General features: G+C 37.7%; 1 protein-coding gene across 1 annotated transcript in view; it reads left to right on the top strand.

Annotated features, from left to right (window-relative positions):
* The window catches only part of LOC110453278 (probable G-protein coupled receptor 83), a 61,960-nt gene extending 44,423 nt beyond the window's left edge, over positions 1-17,537 (top strand). The window contains exon 2 of the mRNA XM_021502166.1: positions 12,594-17,537. Coding sequence (XP_021357841.1) covers positions 12,817-14,091 — 1,275 coding nt within the window. The 5' untranslated portion in view covers positions 12,594-12,816 and the 3' untranslated portion in view covers positions 14,092-17,537. The remainder of the gene's footprint in view (positions 1-12,593) is intronic.
* Positions 17,538-22,070: the final 4,533 nt, after the last annotated feature.

Genomic DNA, 22,070 nt, shown 5'->3' with positions numbered 1-22,070 from the left:
AAACAATTAATTTATCAACACATGGGAAACAACACAACGAAACAATTAATGTATCAACACACTGGAAAACAACACAACGAAACAATTAGCGTATCAACACATGGGGAACAACACAACGAAACAATTAATGTATCAACACATGGGGAACAACACAACCAAACAATGAATGTTTCAACACATGGGAACCAACACAGCGAAACAATTAATGGATCAACACATGGGGAACAACAAAACAAAACAACTAATTTATCAACACAGGGGAAACAACAAAACGAAACAATTGATGTATAAACACATGGGGAACAACACAACGAATCAATTAATGTATCAACACACTGGGAAACAACACAACGAAACAATTAGTGTATCAACACATGGGGAACAACACAACGAAACAATGAATGTTTCAACACATGGGAAACAACACAGCGAAACAATTAATGTATCAACACATGGGGAACAACACAACGAAACAATGAATGTATCAACAATTGGGAAACAACACAGCGAAACAATTAATGTATCAACACATGGGGAACAACACAACAAAACAATTAATGTATCAACACATGGGGGGAAACAACACAGCGAAACAATTAATGTATCACCACATGGGGAACAACACAACGAAACAATGAATGTTTAAACACATGGGAAACAACACAGCGAAACAATTAATGTATCACCACATGGGAACAACACAACGAAACAATATCAACACAAGGGGAACAACACAACGAAACAATTAAGGTATCAACACATGGGGAACAACACAACAAAACAATTAATGTATCAACACATGGGAAACAACGGGAACAACACAACGAAACAATTAATGAATCAACACATGGGGAACAACACAGCGAAACAATTAATGCATCAACATATGGGGAACAACACAACGAATCAATTAATGTATCAACACATGGGGAACAAAACAGCGAAACAATTAATGTATCAACATCTGGGGAACAACACAACGAAACAATTAACGTATCAACACATGGGGAACAACACAACAAAACAATTAATGTATCAACACATGGGGGGAAACAACACAGCGAAACAATTAATGTATCACCACATGGGGAACAACACAACGAAACAATTAGTGCATCAATACATGGGAAACAACACAACGAAACAATGAATGTTTAAACACATGGGAAACAACACAGCGAAACAATTAATGTATCAGCATATGGGGAACAACACAACGAAACAATTAACGTATCAACACATGGGGAACAACACAACAAAACAATTAATGTATCAACACATGGGAGACAACACAGCGAAACAATTAATGTATCACCACATGGGGAACAACACAACGAAACAATTAGTGCATCAATACATGGGAAACAACACAACGAAACAATGAATGTTTAAACACATGGGAAACAACACAGCGAAACAATTAATGAATCAACACATGGGGAACAACACAGCGAAACAGTTAATGTATCAACATATGGGGAAGAACACAACGAAACAATTAATGTATCAACACAAGGGGAACAACACAACGAAACAATTAAGGTATCAACACATGGGGAACAACACAGCGAAGCAATTAATGTATCAACATATGGGGAACAGCACAACGAAACAATTAATGTATCAACACAAGGGGAACAACACAACGAAACAATTAAGGTATCAACACATGGGGAACAACACAGCGAAACTATTAATGTATCAACATATGGGGAACAACACAGCGAAACAATTAATGGATCAACACATGGGGAACAACACAGCGAAACTATTAATGTATCAACATATGGGGAACAACACAGCGAAACAATTAATGTATCAACGTATGGGGAACAACACAACGAAACAATTGATGTATCAACATATGGGGAACAACACAATGAAACAATTAATGTATCAACACATGGGAAACAACAAAACGAAACAATTAATGTATCAACACATGCGGAACAACACAGCGAAACAATTAATGTATAAACACATGGGAACAACACAACGAAACAATATCAACACAAGGGGAACAACACAACGAAACAATTAAGGTATCAACACATGGGGAACAACACAACAAAACAATTAATGTATCAACACATTGGGAACAACACAGCGAAACAATTAATGAATCAACATATGGGGAACAACACAACGCCACAATTAATGTATCAACACATGGGGAACAAAACAGCGAAACAATTAATGTATCAACATCTGGGGAACAACACAACGAAACAATTAACGTATCAACACATGGGGAACAACACAACAAAACAATTAATGTATCAACACATTGGGAACAACACAGCGAAACAATTAATGTATCAACACAGGGGAACAACACAACGAAACAATTAAGGTATCAACACATGGGGAACAACACAGCGAAACAGTTAATGTATCAACATATGGGGAAGAACACAACGAAACAATTAATGTATCAACTCAAGGGGAACAACACAACGAAATAATGAATGTATCAACACATGGGAAACAACCCAGCGAAACAATTAATGTATCAACACAAGGGGAACAACACAGCGAAACAATTAATTTATCAACATATGGGGAACAACACAACGAATCAATTAATGTATCAACACATGGGGAACAACACTGCGAAACAATTAATGTATCAACACATGGAAACAACACAACGAAACAATTAATGAATCAACACATGGGGAACAACACAGCGAAACTATTAATGTATCAACATATGGGGAACAACAAAACGAAACAATTAATGTATCAACACATGGGAAACAACGGGAACAACACAACGAAACAATTAATGAATCAACACATGGGGAACAACACAGCGAAACAATTAGTGTATCAACATATGGGGAACAACACAATGAAACAATTAATGTATCAACACATGGGAGACAACACAGCGAAACAATTAATGTATCAACACAGGGGAACAACACAACGAAACAATTAAGGTATCAACACATGGGGAACAACACAACAAAACAATTAATGTATCAACACATGGGGAACAAAACAGCGAAACAATTAATGTATCAACATGTGGGGAACAACACAACGAAACAATTAACGTATCAACACATGGGGAACAACACAACAAAACAATTAATGTATCAACACATGGGGAACAACACAACGAAACAACTAATGTATTCACTAAACCGATCTTATGCTCAAGCGTATATTCTGTGTAATTTATTTCTAAATCACTTACAAATTGTAATTTTTCTATTAATTTATCACAGGGACAAGTAATTGGGTTTTAGCACAGGATTTGGGTTTAAGCATCACAACCGTGTCATGAATAGGGGCTCTAAGCTTTCTATAAATACATCCATACTTAACAAATATTAGGGAACGATAGTCTCTAATCGCGATATCAGCCAAATAGTAAGTAGGAACAGTGAAAGCTGTTTTCGGATTCAAGGCTGTAAACTCCTACAAATCAAATGGATTTTTCAATGATTTATCACCGGTACAGAGAATTGGGCTTGAGCACAGAATCAGGGACTGGACATGACAGTTAGCATAAATACGGACCCAGATTATACATGTTTAACTGTTGACACCCTTTTTTAAACGTAGTAAATATTATAAAGGGCAGAGGAAACGGAAATATAAAAACATTTCACACTTAAATACACAGACACACTGCTCCCTAGGAAGGCCATATAGGTTGTAAACCCTTGAAAGAAAAATTCAATGTAATCAAACTCTTCAGATCTGTTAAGATTTGTGAACAGTTCCTGAGATCTCATATAGCCAACACCTTCAGACCTTGTGACCAGTTCCTGACATCTTACATTACCGAAGCCTTTAGATCTAGTGACCAGTTCCTGGCATCTTACATTACCGAAGCCTTTAGATCTAGTGAACAGTTCCTGACATCTTACATTACCGAGGCCTTTAGATCTAGTGACCAGTTCCTGACATCTTACGTTACCGAAGCCTTTAGATCTAGTGACCAGTTCCCGACATCTTACATTACCGAAGCCTTTAGATCTAGTGAACAGTTCCTGACATCTTACATTACCAAAGCCTTTAGATCTAGTGACCAGTTCCTGACATTTTACATTACCGAAGCCTTTAGATCTAGTGAACAGTTCCTGACATTTTACATTACCGAAGCCTTTAGATCTAGTGAACAGTGCCTGACATCTTACATTACCGAAGCCTTTAGATCCAGTGACCAGTTCCTGGCATCTTACATTACCGAAGCCTTTAGATCTAGTGAACAGTTCCTGACATTTTACATTACCGAAGCCTTTAGATCTAGTGAACAGTTCCTGACATTTTACATTACCGAAGCCTTTAGATCTAGTGAACAGTTCCTGACATCTTACATTACCAAAGCCTTTAGATCTAGTGACCAGTTCCTGACATTTTACATTACCGAAGCCTTTAGATCTAGTGAACAGTTCCTGACATTTTACATTACCGAAGCCTTTAGATCTAGTGAACAGTTCCTGACATCTTACATTACCGTAGCCTTTAGATCTAGTGACCAGTTCCTGACATCCTACATTACCGAAGCCTTTAGATCTAGTGACCAGTCCCTGACATCTTACATTACCGAAGCCTTTAGATCCAGTGACCAGTTCCTGGCATCTTACATTACCGAAGCCTTTAGATCTAGTGAACAGTTCCTGACATTTTACATTACCGAAGCCTTTAGATCTAGTGAACAGTTCCTGACATTTTACATTACCGAAGCCTTTAGATCTAGTGAACAGTTCCTGACATTTTACATTACCGAAGCCTTTAGATCTAGTGAACAGTTCCTGACATCTTACATTACCGAAGCTTTTAGATCTAGTGACCAGTTCCTGACATCTTACCTTACCGAAGCCTTTAGATCTAGTGACCAGTTCCTGGCATCTTACATTACCGAAGCCTTTAGATCTAGTGACTAGTTCCTGACATCTTACATTACCGAAGCCTTTAGATCCAGTGACCAGTTCCTGGCATCTTACATTACCGAAGCCTTTAGATCTAGTGAACAGTTCCTGACATTTTACATTACCGAAGCCTTTAGATCTAGTGAACAGTTCCTGACATCTTACATTACCGAAGCCTATAGATCTAGTGACCAGTTCCTGACATCTTACATTAGCGAAGGCTTTGGATCCATGTTTAAGTGATGTAAAGGGGAACCAATCTGGTGATCATCTTGCTGTCCACACAACACTGAATTGTAGTAGGCCAGATCGTGCAAGAAAATAAGTAAGCTTCTGGAAATTCCGCGAAATTTCAATACCAGATTTCAACAATGACATTCAGTCTTCTTCCGCCCTTCAATCTACTGAAGGCGGGGGTGATGATCTTGCTGAAGCATACACATCTGGTATAGATGCCCTTACAGAGAAACACGCACCTCGGCAGACTAAGGTGATAACTGTGAGACTGAATGCTCCGTGGTATAATGAAAAATTCCGCGTAGAAAAACAGAACCGCAGAAAAGCAGAGAGACAGTCGCGACGTACCAAATTAACCGTTAAGCAACAGATTTAAAGGGAACAATGTCGGCCAGTTGGTTCATTTCTCATTCAGTCAAAGAAGGCTTATTATTCGGAAAGAATCGAAGAATGTGTGAGGATCATAGACAGCTTTTTAGACTCACCAAAAAAACTCATGGGCCAGAAAGGTGAAATTATCCTGCCAAGCTGTAATTCTGAAAAAGACTTATCAAACAAGTTCAGTGATTACTTTCTGAATAAAATCAGCTCGATCAGGAAAAATATTGACGAAGTGAACACTTCTGCTGACAATGATATCTCTGTCATGACTGCTGTCATTGAATTTGATGGGGAACCATTGACAAAGCTCTCACCATCAACCCAGGACGATTTGCGCAATATCATCATGACCTCGCAATCGAAGTCCTGTGAGCAGGATCCACTGCCTACAGACCTATTAAAGCAATGTCTTGAAGCACTGCTTCCTTTGATTACCTCAATCATGAACAAATCATTGGCTGAGTCAAAGGTTCCATTGTGTTTTAAGAATGCACATGTTAGACCATTGTAAAAGAACCCTGGAATGGACAAGGAGGAGTTGAAGATCTTTGATAAGGCTTTGTTCCGGCGTTAAGAGGTTCATCTCCATGCAAACAATCTCCATGATAACGTGCAATCGGCCTACCGCATGGGACACTATATTGAGACGGCCCTCCTACGTGTACATACTGACATAGCCTCTGCATTGGATAACAAGTGCAGAGCGGTGCTTGTCATGCTGGACTTGTCAGCTGCATTTGACGCCATCGACCATGGCATACTTTATAAACGTCTGAAATACTCTTATAGAGTGACTGATACCGCACTATGCTGGATACAGTCTTATCTGAGTGTACGACGGCAGTGTGTTGCCATCGGATCAACCTCCTCACATGAAAAAGTACTAGATTTCGGGGTTCCTCAAGGGTCGGTGTTAGGACCACAAAATATTGCCTGTACTCCAAACCGATTGGAGAGATTTGTCGTCGCCATAGCCTTCGCTATCATTGCTATGCTGATGACACACAAATTTACATGGTCATCAAACCACAGGGCAGTTGGGATACAGTTTGAGAAAATCTGGAAGCTTGTCTGACAGATATCAGTACCTTGATGAACGTCAACATGCTAAAGCTTGATCAGGAATAGACGGAACTAATCGTCTTTTCCCCAAAGTGTCAGCAAACAATGGCTCTCCAGCTCGAGGTCGGTGTCAGAACTATTGTGACTGTCCCAGCTATTAAAAATCGAGGGGTATACTTTGATAGTTCACTGAAAATGGAGAAACAAGTGAACGCTATTGCCAAATCCTGTTACTACCATATCAGGAACATCGGCTGTATTCGGTATTTTATAACTGAAGATGCATGCAAGATTTTGGTGCATTCACTTGTTATCTCTCGGTAGGATTAAGGTAACGCCCTGCTCTATGGTATATCTAAGAAACTAACTAGTCGTCTGCAGAGGGTCCAGAACACTACACGGCTGGTTCCTCGTACTCGAAAGAGAGAGCACATCACACCTGTACTATATTCATTGCACTGGTTACTTGTACGATACAGGTCGCAGTACACATTTTGGTGTACACATACAAGTCACTGAATGGAACAGCTCCTCATTACCTACAGAAGCGTGTTACCCTGTATCAGCCGTCACGATCACTGCGGTCGGAGTCAGAATCATTTTTGTGTGTCCCAAAATCTCGTACTGTGACCTATTGAAACCGATGCTTTGGGAGGGTTTCGGCCACGTTGTGGAATAGCTTACCATCTGCTTTTAGAAAATAAAAAACCCTGGCCAAATTCAAGAGGGACATCAAAACTCACCTCTTCACATCTGCATTTAAGTGTCTCTGCAAAGACGTCATGTAAATACCACCCTTTATTTGTTTAATTACATGTTGTGTGTGTGTATATGTGCACATTGCTTGCTTAAATGTATAAAAGTGAGTGTAAACCTTTATTAGTCACCCCTGGGGGAACCCCAGAGGGGACTATTAATTTTGGTTGTCAGTCTCAGATTTTGACCTCTGTTGTCTTGTGCTGTTAAGTGTCTTGCTTCTGTCGGAATATACCATGCGCTAACTACAAGCTCTTGGATAACTCAGATATCGATTTCCTTTTTAAACAGGAATAGCATAAAACCTAAAGGCGTTCCGAGTATGAATCAGGCCCCTTTGAGGGTTCCGAAGGGATAAACTGTCTTATTATAAATTGCTTTTGACTGATTTAGATATTTTATGTCTGACCAACGACTACCGTTAATATTTGCTAATAGTGCGCACTTTTTTAAGGGGAAAATAAGAGTCAAGAAAGGGGTTAAACGATACTCAAGAACAATCCAAAACCAGTCCTTGATCGCGACCATTTCTCGTAAATTTTTCGAGGATTTTCGGAAATGTTTTGAAATATGCTCGCAGCAATAAAACTGCTAAATTTCATTGAATAATTATTCCCTGATTGCATTATTTAATAAGTTTAAGTCATATAATACTATAGAATCGGATACATAAACTCGAGTAAAGTAGGCTAAACTTTTCAGGGCGTTGCATTGTGAATTGATCAATACCAAGTATCGGGAAACATAACGAAGAATTGCATCGCATTCATCATTCTGTGGTTAAAATGTTGTTTTTGGGTAAAATCATGCTGAACTCTTCAATCTTGGCCGTAGGAGTGTGTCAAAACGACATGGGTTAAGTGGCGAAGTTAGCAAGTTTGTGTACCGCAAAGAGTCAAGGTAGCGTGATACTATTAACCGGCAGGAATTTACAATGACATCCATGCGAATTGAACCGATAATGATAAAGTTTGAGTTTGAAAATCAAATATCAACGGTTTCGAAACAGCCAAATACATTCCGATCTTTTCTTTTCGAAGAAGAATTGCTGAAATCAAAATTGTTTGTTGTTCTTTATGTCTCGCGAATTCGGCTGTTGGCGGTCCTCGTCGGAGTGACTGCCTTTAAGCGTACACATTCTGCCGATATCGGTGACAGAGATTCAGTCGGATTTGCAGACGATCAGAAAACTACTTGGAAAAAAGTGTATTTCATAACAAAAAAAACTAGAAGATTTATCCGTAAATAAGATTGAATCTTTTCTGAAACTTATTGTTGTGAAAACAACATCGTTATTTTCCAATTACCTGTTCTGTCGGCCATGCCAGGTGACCGTGTCAGCGCGCAGATCTCCCCGTATTCGAGGTGTCGGTCAACGCTAACGTTATATTTGCGACATGCTTTCTTATTAATTCCATGTGTTGGCATGGCTACCTGAACAGCATGTATGTATTTACACCTGGTAATTGTTTACCATTTTGATTGACAGGTGGATATATATCCGTTGTAGCTTGGTCAATGATTTATCGGAAAATGATCATACAGAATGATGGGTTGACTTTCATGTCATTCTGACATATTTCTAGTTTCTGTTTTACAATTATAGCTATTACTATTACCTATATGTTGTAAAGCGCTTTAGAGTAATTTTACAAATTTAATAGGGCGCTTTATAAATGTTGTATTTTATTATTATTATTTATCTTACATTACCGAAGCCTTCATATCTATAGTGAATAATTCTTCACATGCCACATAACAAAAAAATTCAGATGTACTAAACACTTCCGGATACCTCAAATAACGAAAGACCTTCATATCTAATGAACACTTCATGATACTCGAAATAGTCAAACCATTCAGATCTGGTGAACACTTCATGATACTCGAAATAGTCAAACCATTCAGATCTGGTGAACACTTCATGATACTCGAAAAAGCCAAACCATTCAGATCTGGTGAACACTTCATGATACTCGAAAAAGCCAAACCATTCAGATCTGGTGAACACTTCATGACATCTGAAATTGTCAAAACATTCAGATCTTGCGAACAGTTCCTCACACCTAGTATAACCCAACCCTCCAGGACGTACGACAACACCAGACTGACGGTTATAGTCCGGTACCCAACACGTCATCTGAGGTACCCTAGCACTAGCATATCTAGCGACTCGCATACCAATGCTCCGGGGGAACAATTCGGAGGAATTGAAATTTCATTTATTTCTTCTGATTACACTTATATCATAAAATCTATAAGTGTTTTCATGATTTCTTCCATCAGGTGATCATATTCCAAGATTGCACGTGTGATTGTTTGTAATAGCGTTCAGCAAAATTAGAAACGTACTTGCTGATAAACTAGTTGTTGCTGTCGGTTTCGCTGTAAACTCGATCACTAGTATACGTAATGTACCAGCCCCAGAGGTCATATTCCGAAGCTGATATTAAAGTTACAGGTGTTATTGGAAAGTTTCATTTTAAAACCTGCCGATGGGATTTTTAAATAAATTCACGATGGGATTTTATCAAATTTCAGTACAGTCTACCTTTAAATTGAATGCTTTTAAAACAACTTCCGTATAAAACTGTCTATGTATGGAAATAGTACAAGACAGATTCAATTATAACATTTCAAGTGTAAAGGTACTTTACAACGTCATCAATATTAAATTGTTTTCATTTCTGTCGTAAAAGATAATTATTCAAAAACCACGCATTTTGGAATTTATTTCCGAAAAAAAGTAAACGTTTGTAGATTAAAGAAACATTACCAGAGCTTGTTAAAGAAAATCATCCTTTAGAAAAGTCATGTTAGGAAAAATGCATATCACAACGTCAGGCTGAAGTTATCCAAGTGTCATTTTTCATTTTATTTCAGTTTCATGCTAATGACATGCATGTCGACTTATACATATTGCAAAAACATTCCGCAAATCAGTCGTTGGTTGAATATTTGCGAAAATGATAAGAATAACAATGTTGGGAATTACTCAGACATACTTCCCCTGCTTTTCTCTGTATCCAGAGTGTATAGCAAGGAAGCCATATAAACGACATGCAGTATGTCTAAGTAAGACCGATGTATTACAGGAATAGGTGATGACGATGATGGTCCGGTGTTACACGGTGTAATTACGTAATGTTCCCCCTATATTAATATAATATAATATAATATAATAGTACTGGACGCAGGCATATGCCTATATATCCAGATCAGGTGTATCGTCAGACTCTAAGCTGAATACAAGTATAAGTAGTTTCCTTTGCGTTGGTTAAAAACCGTTTGGTAACGTGTAACACCTCCGCTATACATCGACTTGTAAGGTGTAAGACTGGCTGACAAACTGTGTGTTATCGAATGAATAAGTCACGACTAACAGTGGATCCAACACCATCAACCCGTTAACATGGCGCCTCACATCGAAAGGGGGCATTTCTAAGGTTTATCGACAGGAACATTCATTGTCCATTATCAAATAATATCGTTTTTACAATTGTACTGTATAAGGTTCTGTCTCCCTAGATCATCATAAATATGAAAATCGTTCCGAAAATAGCGAATGGTTGACAACGATGACGTCACATCTAGGATATACGTTTCCATCTATTTTTGCTACCATTCTTTAGAATTGGTCGCTGTACCAGCCAAATGTGATTGATAAAGTCAGAGAGATCCGAATGTTCATACAGGATTGTTGGACATTGTTCTGCTATTCCACGCACGGCTGCGCAGTTGTTTGGTTATGGTCGGAAATTGATAAAATCAGAGAGCTCCGAATTGACATTTCAGGGTTATACTAATACCAGAACCAGACGGAAAACCAGGACCAAGTGCTTTAATGTTTCATGTTTTTTTAATGCAACTACCTTAATGAATTGATATGACATGAATAAAAATGCATTTTAGAAAAAGTTTATATCAAAATATACATCGCATTATGGTTTAAAACAGAAATCCAAAACACACCAAACGTACCAGTCCTGACATTACCAGTCCTGGTTTTAGTAAAAAAATCAAAATCACAAAAGCCGTAATAACAAGTAAAAATAGTATTTGAAACATATCTTTTTTATTTTATTTATACATTTAGTATGGTGTTCTTGTATTTCCTACATGAAATAAGCTTTAAAATTGAGTTAATAATACTTAAAATAAATATTTGGTCCCGGTTTTCCCTGTCCTGGTTTTAGTTAGGATTTTGTTGGTCCTGGCAGGATTTGGGTCACTACATTGAAAAATCACGCTATCTTACGTTGTAATTGTCATTGATTCTTATATTTTAAGTAATACTATTCATTGGTTGCATGCTATCCATGTTATCTCTTTCTCATTTGATGTTGATGCCCCTATTAGGGCTTTTACACTAAATCACATATATATTATGTAACAGGGTTTGCACAGGCCTTGAAAAGGCCTGTCCCTCAACTGAGGAATACTCATGCAGTTATGCGACGTAACCTTGTTCACAACATGCGTATGAGAGAAACTCCATAGTACCACCTGGCCAACAGGTTAACAGTTATGCGCTCGTGGACCTACATGTACATACCCATTTATCTCAAACTTTACTATAACTGCTAACGAATAAATAATGCTGTTGGTAGCCCTCTTAGCTTTTTGGAAAGCTAATACTTGTTCTTATTAGTATTACTCTGTATGTATATCATTCAGGAATGGAATTACATGTATTGATCAAGGAATATAAATTATAGAAATGAAAATATGGTCTATTGTCCACTTGTCCCCCTTTTACAGCGAGAGCATTATAATATTGGTCTCCTGTTAGGTGGATTGTGGTATCTCGGTAAGACTGGTATATCGACCTTGTCAAATTGGCAGTAATAAAGGAACAGCATTGTCGCCAGTAAGAGATAGTCCCCAGAGAGGTGACTGTCTCTGGCCACCAATTACTGCAGTCTGGCCAGTCCAGTTTCAATTGATCAGACGTACGTCATTAATAAAGCACCCCCACCCTCTCCCCATCACCCACTCTCCGCTCCCCCTTCCCCGGCAATGAATACCACAAAACCCCTACATTCCACAGATGTGCCTATCTAGAATGTTTCCAAACTCAGTTTTGTATGACTAATATATTGTTTAGCAGACGTCAATCATGATTACATCTGTATCAGTCTGGGTGCCATTCTATATTTGGATCTGAAATCGTAAATGTTCTGATACTAAGCGCTGTCCCATGTTGTGATTATAAAAGGATTTATATTGCATGTTATTAACAGGTCATTTCTCTTGTATATTTTGCAGGATCTTTTTGTAAAGTGATCCCGTGGTATACCATGCTTGGCCCAGACTATATCTCTACAATTCAGGTGTGCTCGGATTCCATCGGTGTCTTGAGCTCCGGCGATGATGATGCTATCGCAGAAACTGCTGTGTGCTTTCTATCATAAAACTATTGGAATCAGGTCTTAAACCTTGGCTGGAACAACGTTTAGATTTTTTTGTCAATAATAAGACAAAATCAATCATGTTGGAACATTTAAAATCCATAAATCGCTTCCTAGACATGTTCAGGAACAGAACAACGGAATTCGACTTCTCCAATACAACATCTACGCCTTGGGCGGAACGTCAATCTGGCGATGTGTTTGAGAAACTGATCCTGGGGTTTGCATATGGAATTCTCATCGTCATTTCGTTTTTTGGGAACAGTATTGTGTGTTATGTGATCCTGAGAAATAGACGAATGTACACGGTGACCAATTTCTTCATCGCTAACATGGCCATGTCGGATCTCCTGTTGACACTCTTCAACGTCCCGTTCAACATAGCCAAACATCTTCTGGACAACTGGCCATTCGGTGACGTTCTTTGTCACTTTGTGAATTTCTCACTCATGGTATCTGTCTATGTTTCGACCTTCACCTTGACTGCTATTGCCCTTGACCGACAGAACGTGCTACTCAAACCTCTCCAACCGCGCATGACCAAACAGATGGGTCTGGTTGTCCTGGTGATTATCTGGTTGATTGCAATATGTTTTTCCTTGCCGTATGGTATTTTCAATAAAGTACAAAGCACGAGCATGGTGATCAAGAGGGTTGATAGGTGTAGTCCACACTTTCCTGAACCACAAGAACTTTTTGCAAAGTATTTGACCCTGATCACCGTTGTATTGCAGTATATAATCCCACTAAGTATTATATCGGTGGCGTACGGCCGGATTGTGATGAGGCTGTGGAAACGCGTACAGCTCGGAGCCGTGACACGGACACAGCAAATGTCACAGGCAAGAGCGAAACGGAAAAGTATCAAGCTACTGGTGACTGTTGTGGTAGTGTTTGCGCTCTGCTGGATGCCTTTAAACTTGTATCACATATTGACCAAGTTCCATCCGGACGTTCGGACGTTTACCTATGATAGTACTACGTTTTTCGTGTTCCACTGGATCGCCATCAGCAGCACGTGTTACAACCCGTTCGTATACTGCTGGCTTAACGAGAGCTTCCGAGCCGAAGTCAAGTCTTGCTTCAGTTGCTGCAAGAGATCGCGACGAGTACATCCGGGCATTGATGTAGACGGCATGCTCATCCGCCACGATGCATTCCGACGTTCAAAAACGATAACAAGTGTGATTCGGTCGAGTACCACTTTTAGTTCCATTCGGATAACTACCAATACCAGCGTACACAGAGACTCGTATCCGTTCTGTGTACGAGATCAAACACCGCTGGTTAATTCTCAGAAATTTGTCTCAACGGAATTTTCCAATGTGATGTGCGAGGACACCTCTAATGGTTAAACAACTAGAATCTTCAATATTCGGAACACATCTGTCCCGCAGGTAATAATGTATGCCTCGCGGTGACGCGATGTGCCCAGTGTTTAGGACAATTAAGCAAAACACCACCTTTCTGTGAATGTTAACTCTTACATATCTAGATAACAATTAACTGGATCAATCAGTGGGATTTAGATAATCTTAATATTCAAATATGTATGTATGTCAACTGGAGTTAACAGCTGAGCGATTGGAACTTGATACAACAAGTTAAGGCTATTCCGGATTCTTGAAAGTCAGCAGAGGCACCCAAAACCATACATGGCATCAATTTGAAAAGAAGGATACAATCATTGGACGGTTGGACACATAAACATATGCCTGATTGAAACACTGGTCGGACGGGCAGACAGTCACGTTCCGTTATGGACAAAGGAGTGGGTTCGATCATGTGATCATTTTTTAAAACTTTTGAAAATGTGAAAGTATTGAATATGACTTTGTTTATAATATTTACAATATTTCTTGACGTTTTTTCTCTCTATATTTGACGATATTTGGTCGCACAAACATTGAGGCCCTTCAGAAACGGTTGCTACGTGTCAAAAGTCTTATTCGTGAGTATTTCAGTGAAGTCCCACAGGGGCTTGTGATCTTGTTATAGTTCTAGAACTGCCTGCTATCATTTTAGTACACCTAAGCTTATACAATGTGATTATATAATGTAGTTAAGTTCTGTATCTAACAACAACGACGATGGAAAACGTACAAAATAAAAAAGGCATTTGAGTTTATACATATAATGCATCCTAGCTAAAATTGATGATCAATCAACTTAAGCCAGAAAGAATCAAAGAAGCCCCTGTGATGAGTTACTAACTAAATAACTCTTTTCTCCATCACCCGGTGTAGATATTGAATTTGACACGCTGACACATATAACATTTTGCTTGCTGTCATTGAACTTCCGCTAACACTGTAAGCCAGATATCCTGTGCACTTAGTCATCCAAGTATTCTTCTGTGAAAATGTTCAACACGAGACCCACATGTTCAGTTTCTTTAACGAATATTCACTTTTAACATATATTGACGTGGTTTTTACCTATTTTATTTTTCAAATGTGAAAAACAAAAATTGAAAATCAACTAAATGAAAATTCATATATTATAGATAGTGAATGGCTACTTACAGAGACTGGCTGATTGGGTTAATTAACGCTAAACAAGATAGAACAGAGATATCTCCTTGATTCACTCGGAATTATTGTCTGTTTTTGTTTTGTTTATGTGATGTCAACATTGGTGACTGTAATCATTATTCTAAAGCTGAGACACGCACGATTTATACCACTTTATGATAACACGTCAATGATTAATACAGGGACGTTTTTTATGATAGGCATGTGATAGTCACGTGGTCATGTTTGGTGTTGTCTGGTTATATGTAACGTTAATCTTATTTTGACAGAACGCACGATATTAGTTTCAATTCGTGAAGAAGCCAACGTACTGAGGTCTCCCCAGTTTAGGCTGGTTTGGTCTATACTGGTGCTACTGTAGGCGGTACATAGCTACACTGGTTGTATATACAGATTCGTATGCCTCACTATCGTTTACTATCTCATTTGTGTCGATGTATCTTTTGAGAATTTTCTAGTTACGAACATAGGGACATGCTAATTTGTAACAGCTATATTTGGACCTTAACTGAGGTGTTAAAGACCAACATCACACGTTTTAGGGTTTCAATATCGGTAAAAACACAACCCCCCCACTGACGTTCGTATATATCGTCGTCGTCAATGGGGAGTGGCGTTTTCACCTTAAGTTAGTTATAAACCCCTCAGACGTGTGATGTTATTCTAAACAGCCCAGTTTTGGTCAAAATATATCTGTATCAAAGTCTCAGGTTCCGGTTGTGTCGAGTATTATTACTGTTTATATAATTCCCGGTTGTCCGGACAACATGCTGTCCTGTTAGTAGTCCGAAATAACTGGCAATCTCCTTTTATTTTTGAAAAAGAGACACTCAGTTATTTCGGCCTATCCTGTCGGCTGTCGATGACAATGTGTCTTTACATGTACACAGCTTATGTAATTCATCAATCATCGATATTACCATTTAAATAGTATTTAAAATAAGTATGTACTTGCCCTCCCCCGGTTTTCAGTACAATGTGTGTAACCAATTTTATGTTATCGTAAAAATGTTGTTGTTTTTATGTTAAAGAACAGGTTTCCATATTTAAGACAAGATGAAAATTTAATTAAAACCAGTTTGCTCAATGTAGAAAACGTGGAGAATTTCCTGTTAGTAATCAACTATAACAATTACCAATTACGTTAATTAGGAAACAAAGTCATCCTAATTACACTGTTTTGACTTTGGAAGATAGGAAAATGAAACAAAAACATTAATTATAAAATATATGGAAGCAGCACGATTTTCAAAGGCACTTTCATTCAAAGCTCTTAAAAGACGGATGTCTTGGCTACACAAACCTTTCACAAATTACCATCGTACATCAGTGTAATCAGGTGACTCCTAGACCTATCTTTTACATACACAATATGTAAGGTAAAGAAAATACAGCATTTCTTAATGTAGCAAATATTATTAAAAAGTTATCATATTTTGACGGTTTTATTTGTACGTCACAAGGTTCCAGTTTGGGTAATAGCGAACAGGTTTGTTGGAGATAACCAAGCTTTAAAACAAAACACCCCTGGAAGGTTGGTTCAGAAACCACCTTATACTTGCGGCCTTAATATATATATATCAGTAGATCATAATTAATCTAACTCCAAATGAATTTTACAGTTTAGTTTTTGGCACGTGTCCTGTTTATGGACGTCAAGACTCCTTTGTATATTCATCAATAAACATTATTCAAGTTGACAATACTTGTTTAATTCCTGATATGCTTAATGTATATGTATCTGGTAATACATAAAGTTCAGTATGAAAATTGATATAAAAAAACATGATATGATTTCTTATTGTTTAACACCAAATTACCCCAAAATATTCAAAATTGAAAGACATTTAGAATTTGCTTAACAAAATATTGTGTTGAAACAGATATCGAATTTCGTTATCATATCTTACACATTTAGATACGAATACCTACCATATTGTGCTAATTTAACTACACTTAGCTCCACATCTGACCACTAATCCATAAACATATGCTGAACACAGGCCATTGTGGTGACGGTGTTCTGTGTACCTTTTTCAAACCAAAGGTCAATTTAAAAATAAAGAAGATATTTTTGTAATTTTGCAGCAAAGAACAGTTTCACATAAAATATCCTTTGTAAATATATGTGTTTCACCGAAATAAAATACACAATTCTGATATAGACGTTGGTTTGTTTTGTTTTTATTGTACACTAAGCTAATCTGAGATTGAAGACTTAATAAAACATAATTCAGGTAGTCGTTTTTAAACTTTTATCTTCGTACGATTTATACAAAATAAATTATTTGAAATATTGCACATACTTGAACTAATTGTAAAGCTATATCTCATGTTATTTGTTTCTCCTCTCCCTAACAGTTTTGTGTAATAGTACCATTAGGCAATACATTTACTGAAACTTTAGCCGAAGTGTGAACTTATCCGTCAGCGAATGTTAATTGCCAAAAGGATGATGTCTAAAAAATAATTATAAATACAATATTCCCATTTAATGGCGCACAAACAAAGTATAAGTATGACCTGTTTAATTTGCCAATAGCGCTACCTTCCTACTGATGTGACGGATTAACACTGGCCAAACAACGTAGATCTGGTTCTTTTCTCAATCAAATAAAACAGACAACATTTGGTATTTTCATTGAGTCCAAGTTGAGTGGACATTGAAACATTAGTTTATTACACCGTGACTACGGCAAGTCAATGTCTAACAGTTAATGTCTAACAGTCAATGTCTAACAGTCAATGTCTAACAGTTAATGTCTAACAGTCAACAGTCAATGTCTAACAGTTAATGCCGTGACTACGGCAAGTCAATGTCTAACAGTTAATGCAGTGACTACGAAAATGTATATCAAAGTTTTGCTTTACACACAAACAATGTACTTATTAAACTTGTCTTAACGTTCATTTATATCAAACTTTTATTTTATACACAATGTACGTATTAAACGTGTCGCAACATTGCGGCACGTTTCATACATTAATTGTATGTGTAAAAGAACGTTACAACATTCATACATACAGACATAGTATTAACATAACCGTATACACATATGCAAGACAGTATGTATACTACATACGTAAGTTAATAATTCCTCGATATTGTTTATCACGAATCCGAGATCATATATATTTTTAACTTATTTTTAGAACAGTAAGTAGGATAAGACAAAGCCAAAAATAAAAGTGCCGTTATTGTGCCATTAGAACCGCGCCTTTACACTAACTATGTTTTGTTAGACTCAATGGCAGACAAATGTACTACATATTATCAAATCAACTGTTTACTAATGAAACAATACTTAGTTACCCTGACGAGACAACAATCCGGAATTTCTATTCCGATTCTGATTTGTTGAGGCGTGGTTAGTCAATCACATGCTTGCAGCCAGTTTGGTTAATAGAGAGCCAAGGGGAGTAGCTGTTACCCTAGACGACGACTTCGTCATCATCTTTTTCATTGACATGCTTTAACGCATTAACGATTTTCTGAATTGATACATACATACTAACTTGTTGCTGAATGATTTCATTTATTATAAACACGAGTTAATTACATCTGGGCAAAATTATCAAACTTCCGACATCTTTACTGATAGAAATAAGAATCAACTATCTACAAGATTTTGAGTGTGTTTGTACCTGTGTGAATATTATATACATTTACTTCATGTTTATGCCTATTATCATTCTTGACATGTGATTGTAAATGTATGACGGGAGAAGGCTGTGATAAGTTGCAATAACTTGTGCCCAATGTTTAATTTTATTGGGAATAAACATGTTTAAAGTAAAGCACAAAATGTACGACATGTATGTTTAGTAGTCAAATTAGTAAAGACATATTAGCTCGAGTATAGATTTGTGAGCCAACTTAGGCAACTGACGTAAGGATATGTTATTAAACAAGAATGCGACTGAAAACGCCAAGTATAGAAAAACTTCAAAATCTTCAAAAAAAATCAAATTGTCGAGAGCTGGTAATAAAATTTTGAGTATAGGAGAAAATTAAAGCATTTTCTTCATCTGACAACTCATCATCGGCAAACAGCAGTAAATTACATGAAAGCAAAAGATTTTTCTCAGTGAAGACACGTACACGGAGCAGTGAAAAGGACGGCAGTGTATTAAATAATGTTCATTTGTCTCGTTATTTTCCATACATGAACATAAAAGACTATCAACCGCATTTCTACAAGTAAAAGTTTAGGGAACTGCACTCCATTCTCAGTCAGGTTATTTCCTCTTCAAATAAACGCTAAGTAATTGTGTTTGCACTGAAGCCTTCCACGGCTGCAATATGCACGTGCATCTTTATTGTTTATTGGCGTTGATAACACAGTTTTCGTGACCATCGAAGTACCCTCTTCACACGTGCTACCTTTAACAGTGGGTACAAGCGTGCACTATTTGCACCGCCTGAGGACGATATGTTACCATGACGGCAGACAATTAGCTGTATATAATCAACCGCAAAAAGAAAGACAAACCTATACCCAACAAAAAACGAAACATCAGTCTGATGAGTATGATTTCAGCGCCTCTCCAGCGGCTTTAAGTGGGCCGTCTGGAATACGTATCGTTCATTACATGATGAATAATAATTGATATATTATTTATCGTGAATACGTTAAGTTAAGGTTATATATTTATTAATCAGAAAAACATTCAAAGTCCTTGTGATGGCTAAAAATAAAAGAGCCAATACAAAGAGTTTCTTAGTACCTCCCTAGCGCTTTCACCTCTTTAGAGGAAAACCTGAGGTTTAAAAGTTTTATACAGCTAATTGTCTGCCGTAATGGTAACATATTGTCCTCTGTTTTTCCTCTAAAGAGGTGAAACAATAAAGTTACCTTCTAGTACCAGTCAACACAGACAGGCCAAATAAACCATGTAGCGTAATAAGGTTATAACTGGGAGAGGAAAACTGCACGGCCATGCCGAGACTCGAACTCGCGACCTCCGAACTTTAGACGAACGCTCTACCTGGTCGTCGGCGATCGACACATCCCAATTCCGCAAGCAAAGCAACGATACACGGCATAAATCTCCAGCTCCGTGTTGTCAAGCGTGTCACTCATAGATTCGGAAGTGTGACAACAAAATAAATTCTTTATAGAAAGGGCTGTATATGATCTCACATATTCGGCTGTATATGATCTCACATATTCGGCTGTATATGATCTCACATGTTCGGCTGTATATGATCTCACATGTTCGGCTGTATATGATCTCGCATGTCCGGCTGTATATGATCTCACATGTCCGGCTGTATATGATCTCACACGTTCGGCTGTATATATATGATCTCACATGTTCGACTGTATATGATCTCACATGTTCGGCTGTATATGATCTCATATGTTCGGCTGTATATGATCTCACATGTCTGGCTGTATATGATCTCACATGTTCGGCTGTATATGATCCCATATGTTCGGCTGTATATAATCTCACATGTTCGGCTGTATATGATCTCATATGTTCGGCTGTATATGATCTCACATGTTCTGCTGTATATGATCTCATATGTTCGGCTGTATATGATCTCACATGTCTGGCTGTAGATCTCGCATGTTCGGCTGTATATGATCTCACACGTTCGGCTGTATATGATCTCACATGTCCGGCTGTATATGATCTCACATGTCTGGCTGTATATGATCTCACATGTTCGGCTGTATATGATCTCACATGTCTGGCTGCAGATCTCGCACGTTCGGCTGTATATGATCTCACATGTATGGCTGTATATGATCTCATATGTTCGGCTGTAGATTTTGGGAAGTTATCTTACAGCACAAACAAACCAATTCATGCAAAAGGCTACAGAATAAGCACTTTACAAACGGTTACAATCACATGTAAATGAATTGACAACACGCAGTGTATTGCGTGAACCTGCCAAAAAAACGTAATAGTTCGTTCATCCATAGACTTGACATCTGAGCCGAGAATCTGTGATCTAACATCTGTATTAGAGTCCAAATGTAAAAGATGAAATCTATTTTTGGGAGCCGAAATATTATCAAATTTTGTATCTGATGAAATCAAAAGGTGTGATATTAGTATGCGCACATTTTAGGGATCATTTGCTTTTCATATAAATGAGTTTATGCTTCTCCGAGACTCATAACAAGAAAAACTCAAACCACCAAATGAATGAAAATGAACAACACAGTGCTGGCATTTGAATTTATTCGAATAGAGCCACTAAAATGAACATAGACACAAAAAATAATTAATTTAAAGAAATTCAAACATAGAGTAGTTGCAAACAAATAAAGGAGTAACTAACACACATCAACTATATATACAGTAAACATATTGTGTCAGCTAGACTATGAAAGGTTGGCCAAAAACCGCAACAAAGACACTTCTGTATGCAGCATTCAGAATGCCTTCAAAGAAGCAACCAAAAGCATGTTCACGCCGATGGAATTGAAAAATGAAGTCCTTCGTTAAACACTCCTCTAAGCGAACAAAAGGTGAATATGTTGAGGTTGTAGTATCAGTTTCAGCAGACATTTCTTAAAACAGTTTGGAAAAAAGATGAAGCGTCCCTTCTGTCTTCTAATCACATATATGCATGCAATATTATACTAGATGTCGTTGAAAGATCGAACCGCTAGTTGTAAGCGTCTCCTGTATCGAGTGATGAAAGGCGGGAGCGCATAACTACGGTTTCATTTGTAAGTGTAGTCAAGTAAACCATGCAGACCTGGGTCCTGTTCGTTTATGCGGAACAATCGGTACGTCCGTTTTCAAATGCAACCTTTTGGGGTAAAAACTATGAC

The sequence above is a fragment of the Mizuhopecten yessoensis genome, unplaced genomic scaffold (genome assembly GCF_002113885.1).
Source record: "Mizuhopecten yessoensis strain PY_sf001 unplaced genomic scaffold, ASM211388v2 scaffold7225, whole genome shotgun sequence".
Lineage (NCBI taxonomy): Eukaryota > Metazoa > Mollusca > Bivalvia > Pectinida > Pectinidae > Mizuhopecten > Mizuhopecten yessoensis.
The sequence above is the reverse complement of the archived record's forward strand: the minus strand, read 5'-3'. Positions and strand labels throughout refer to the sequence as shown.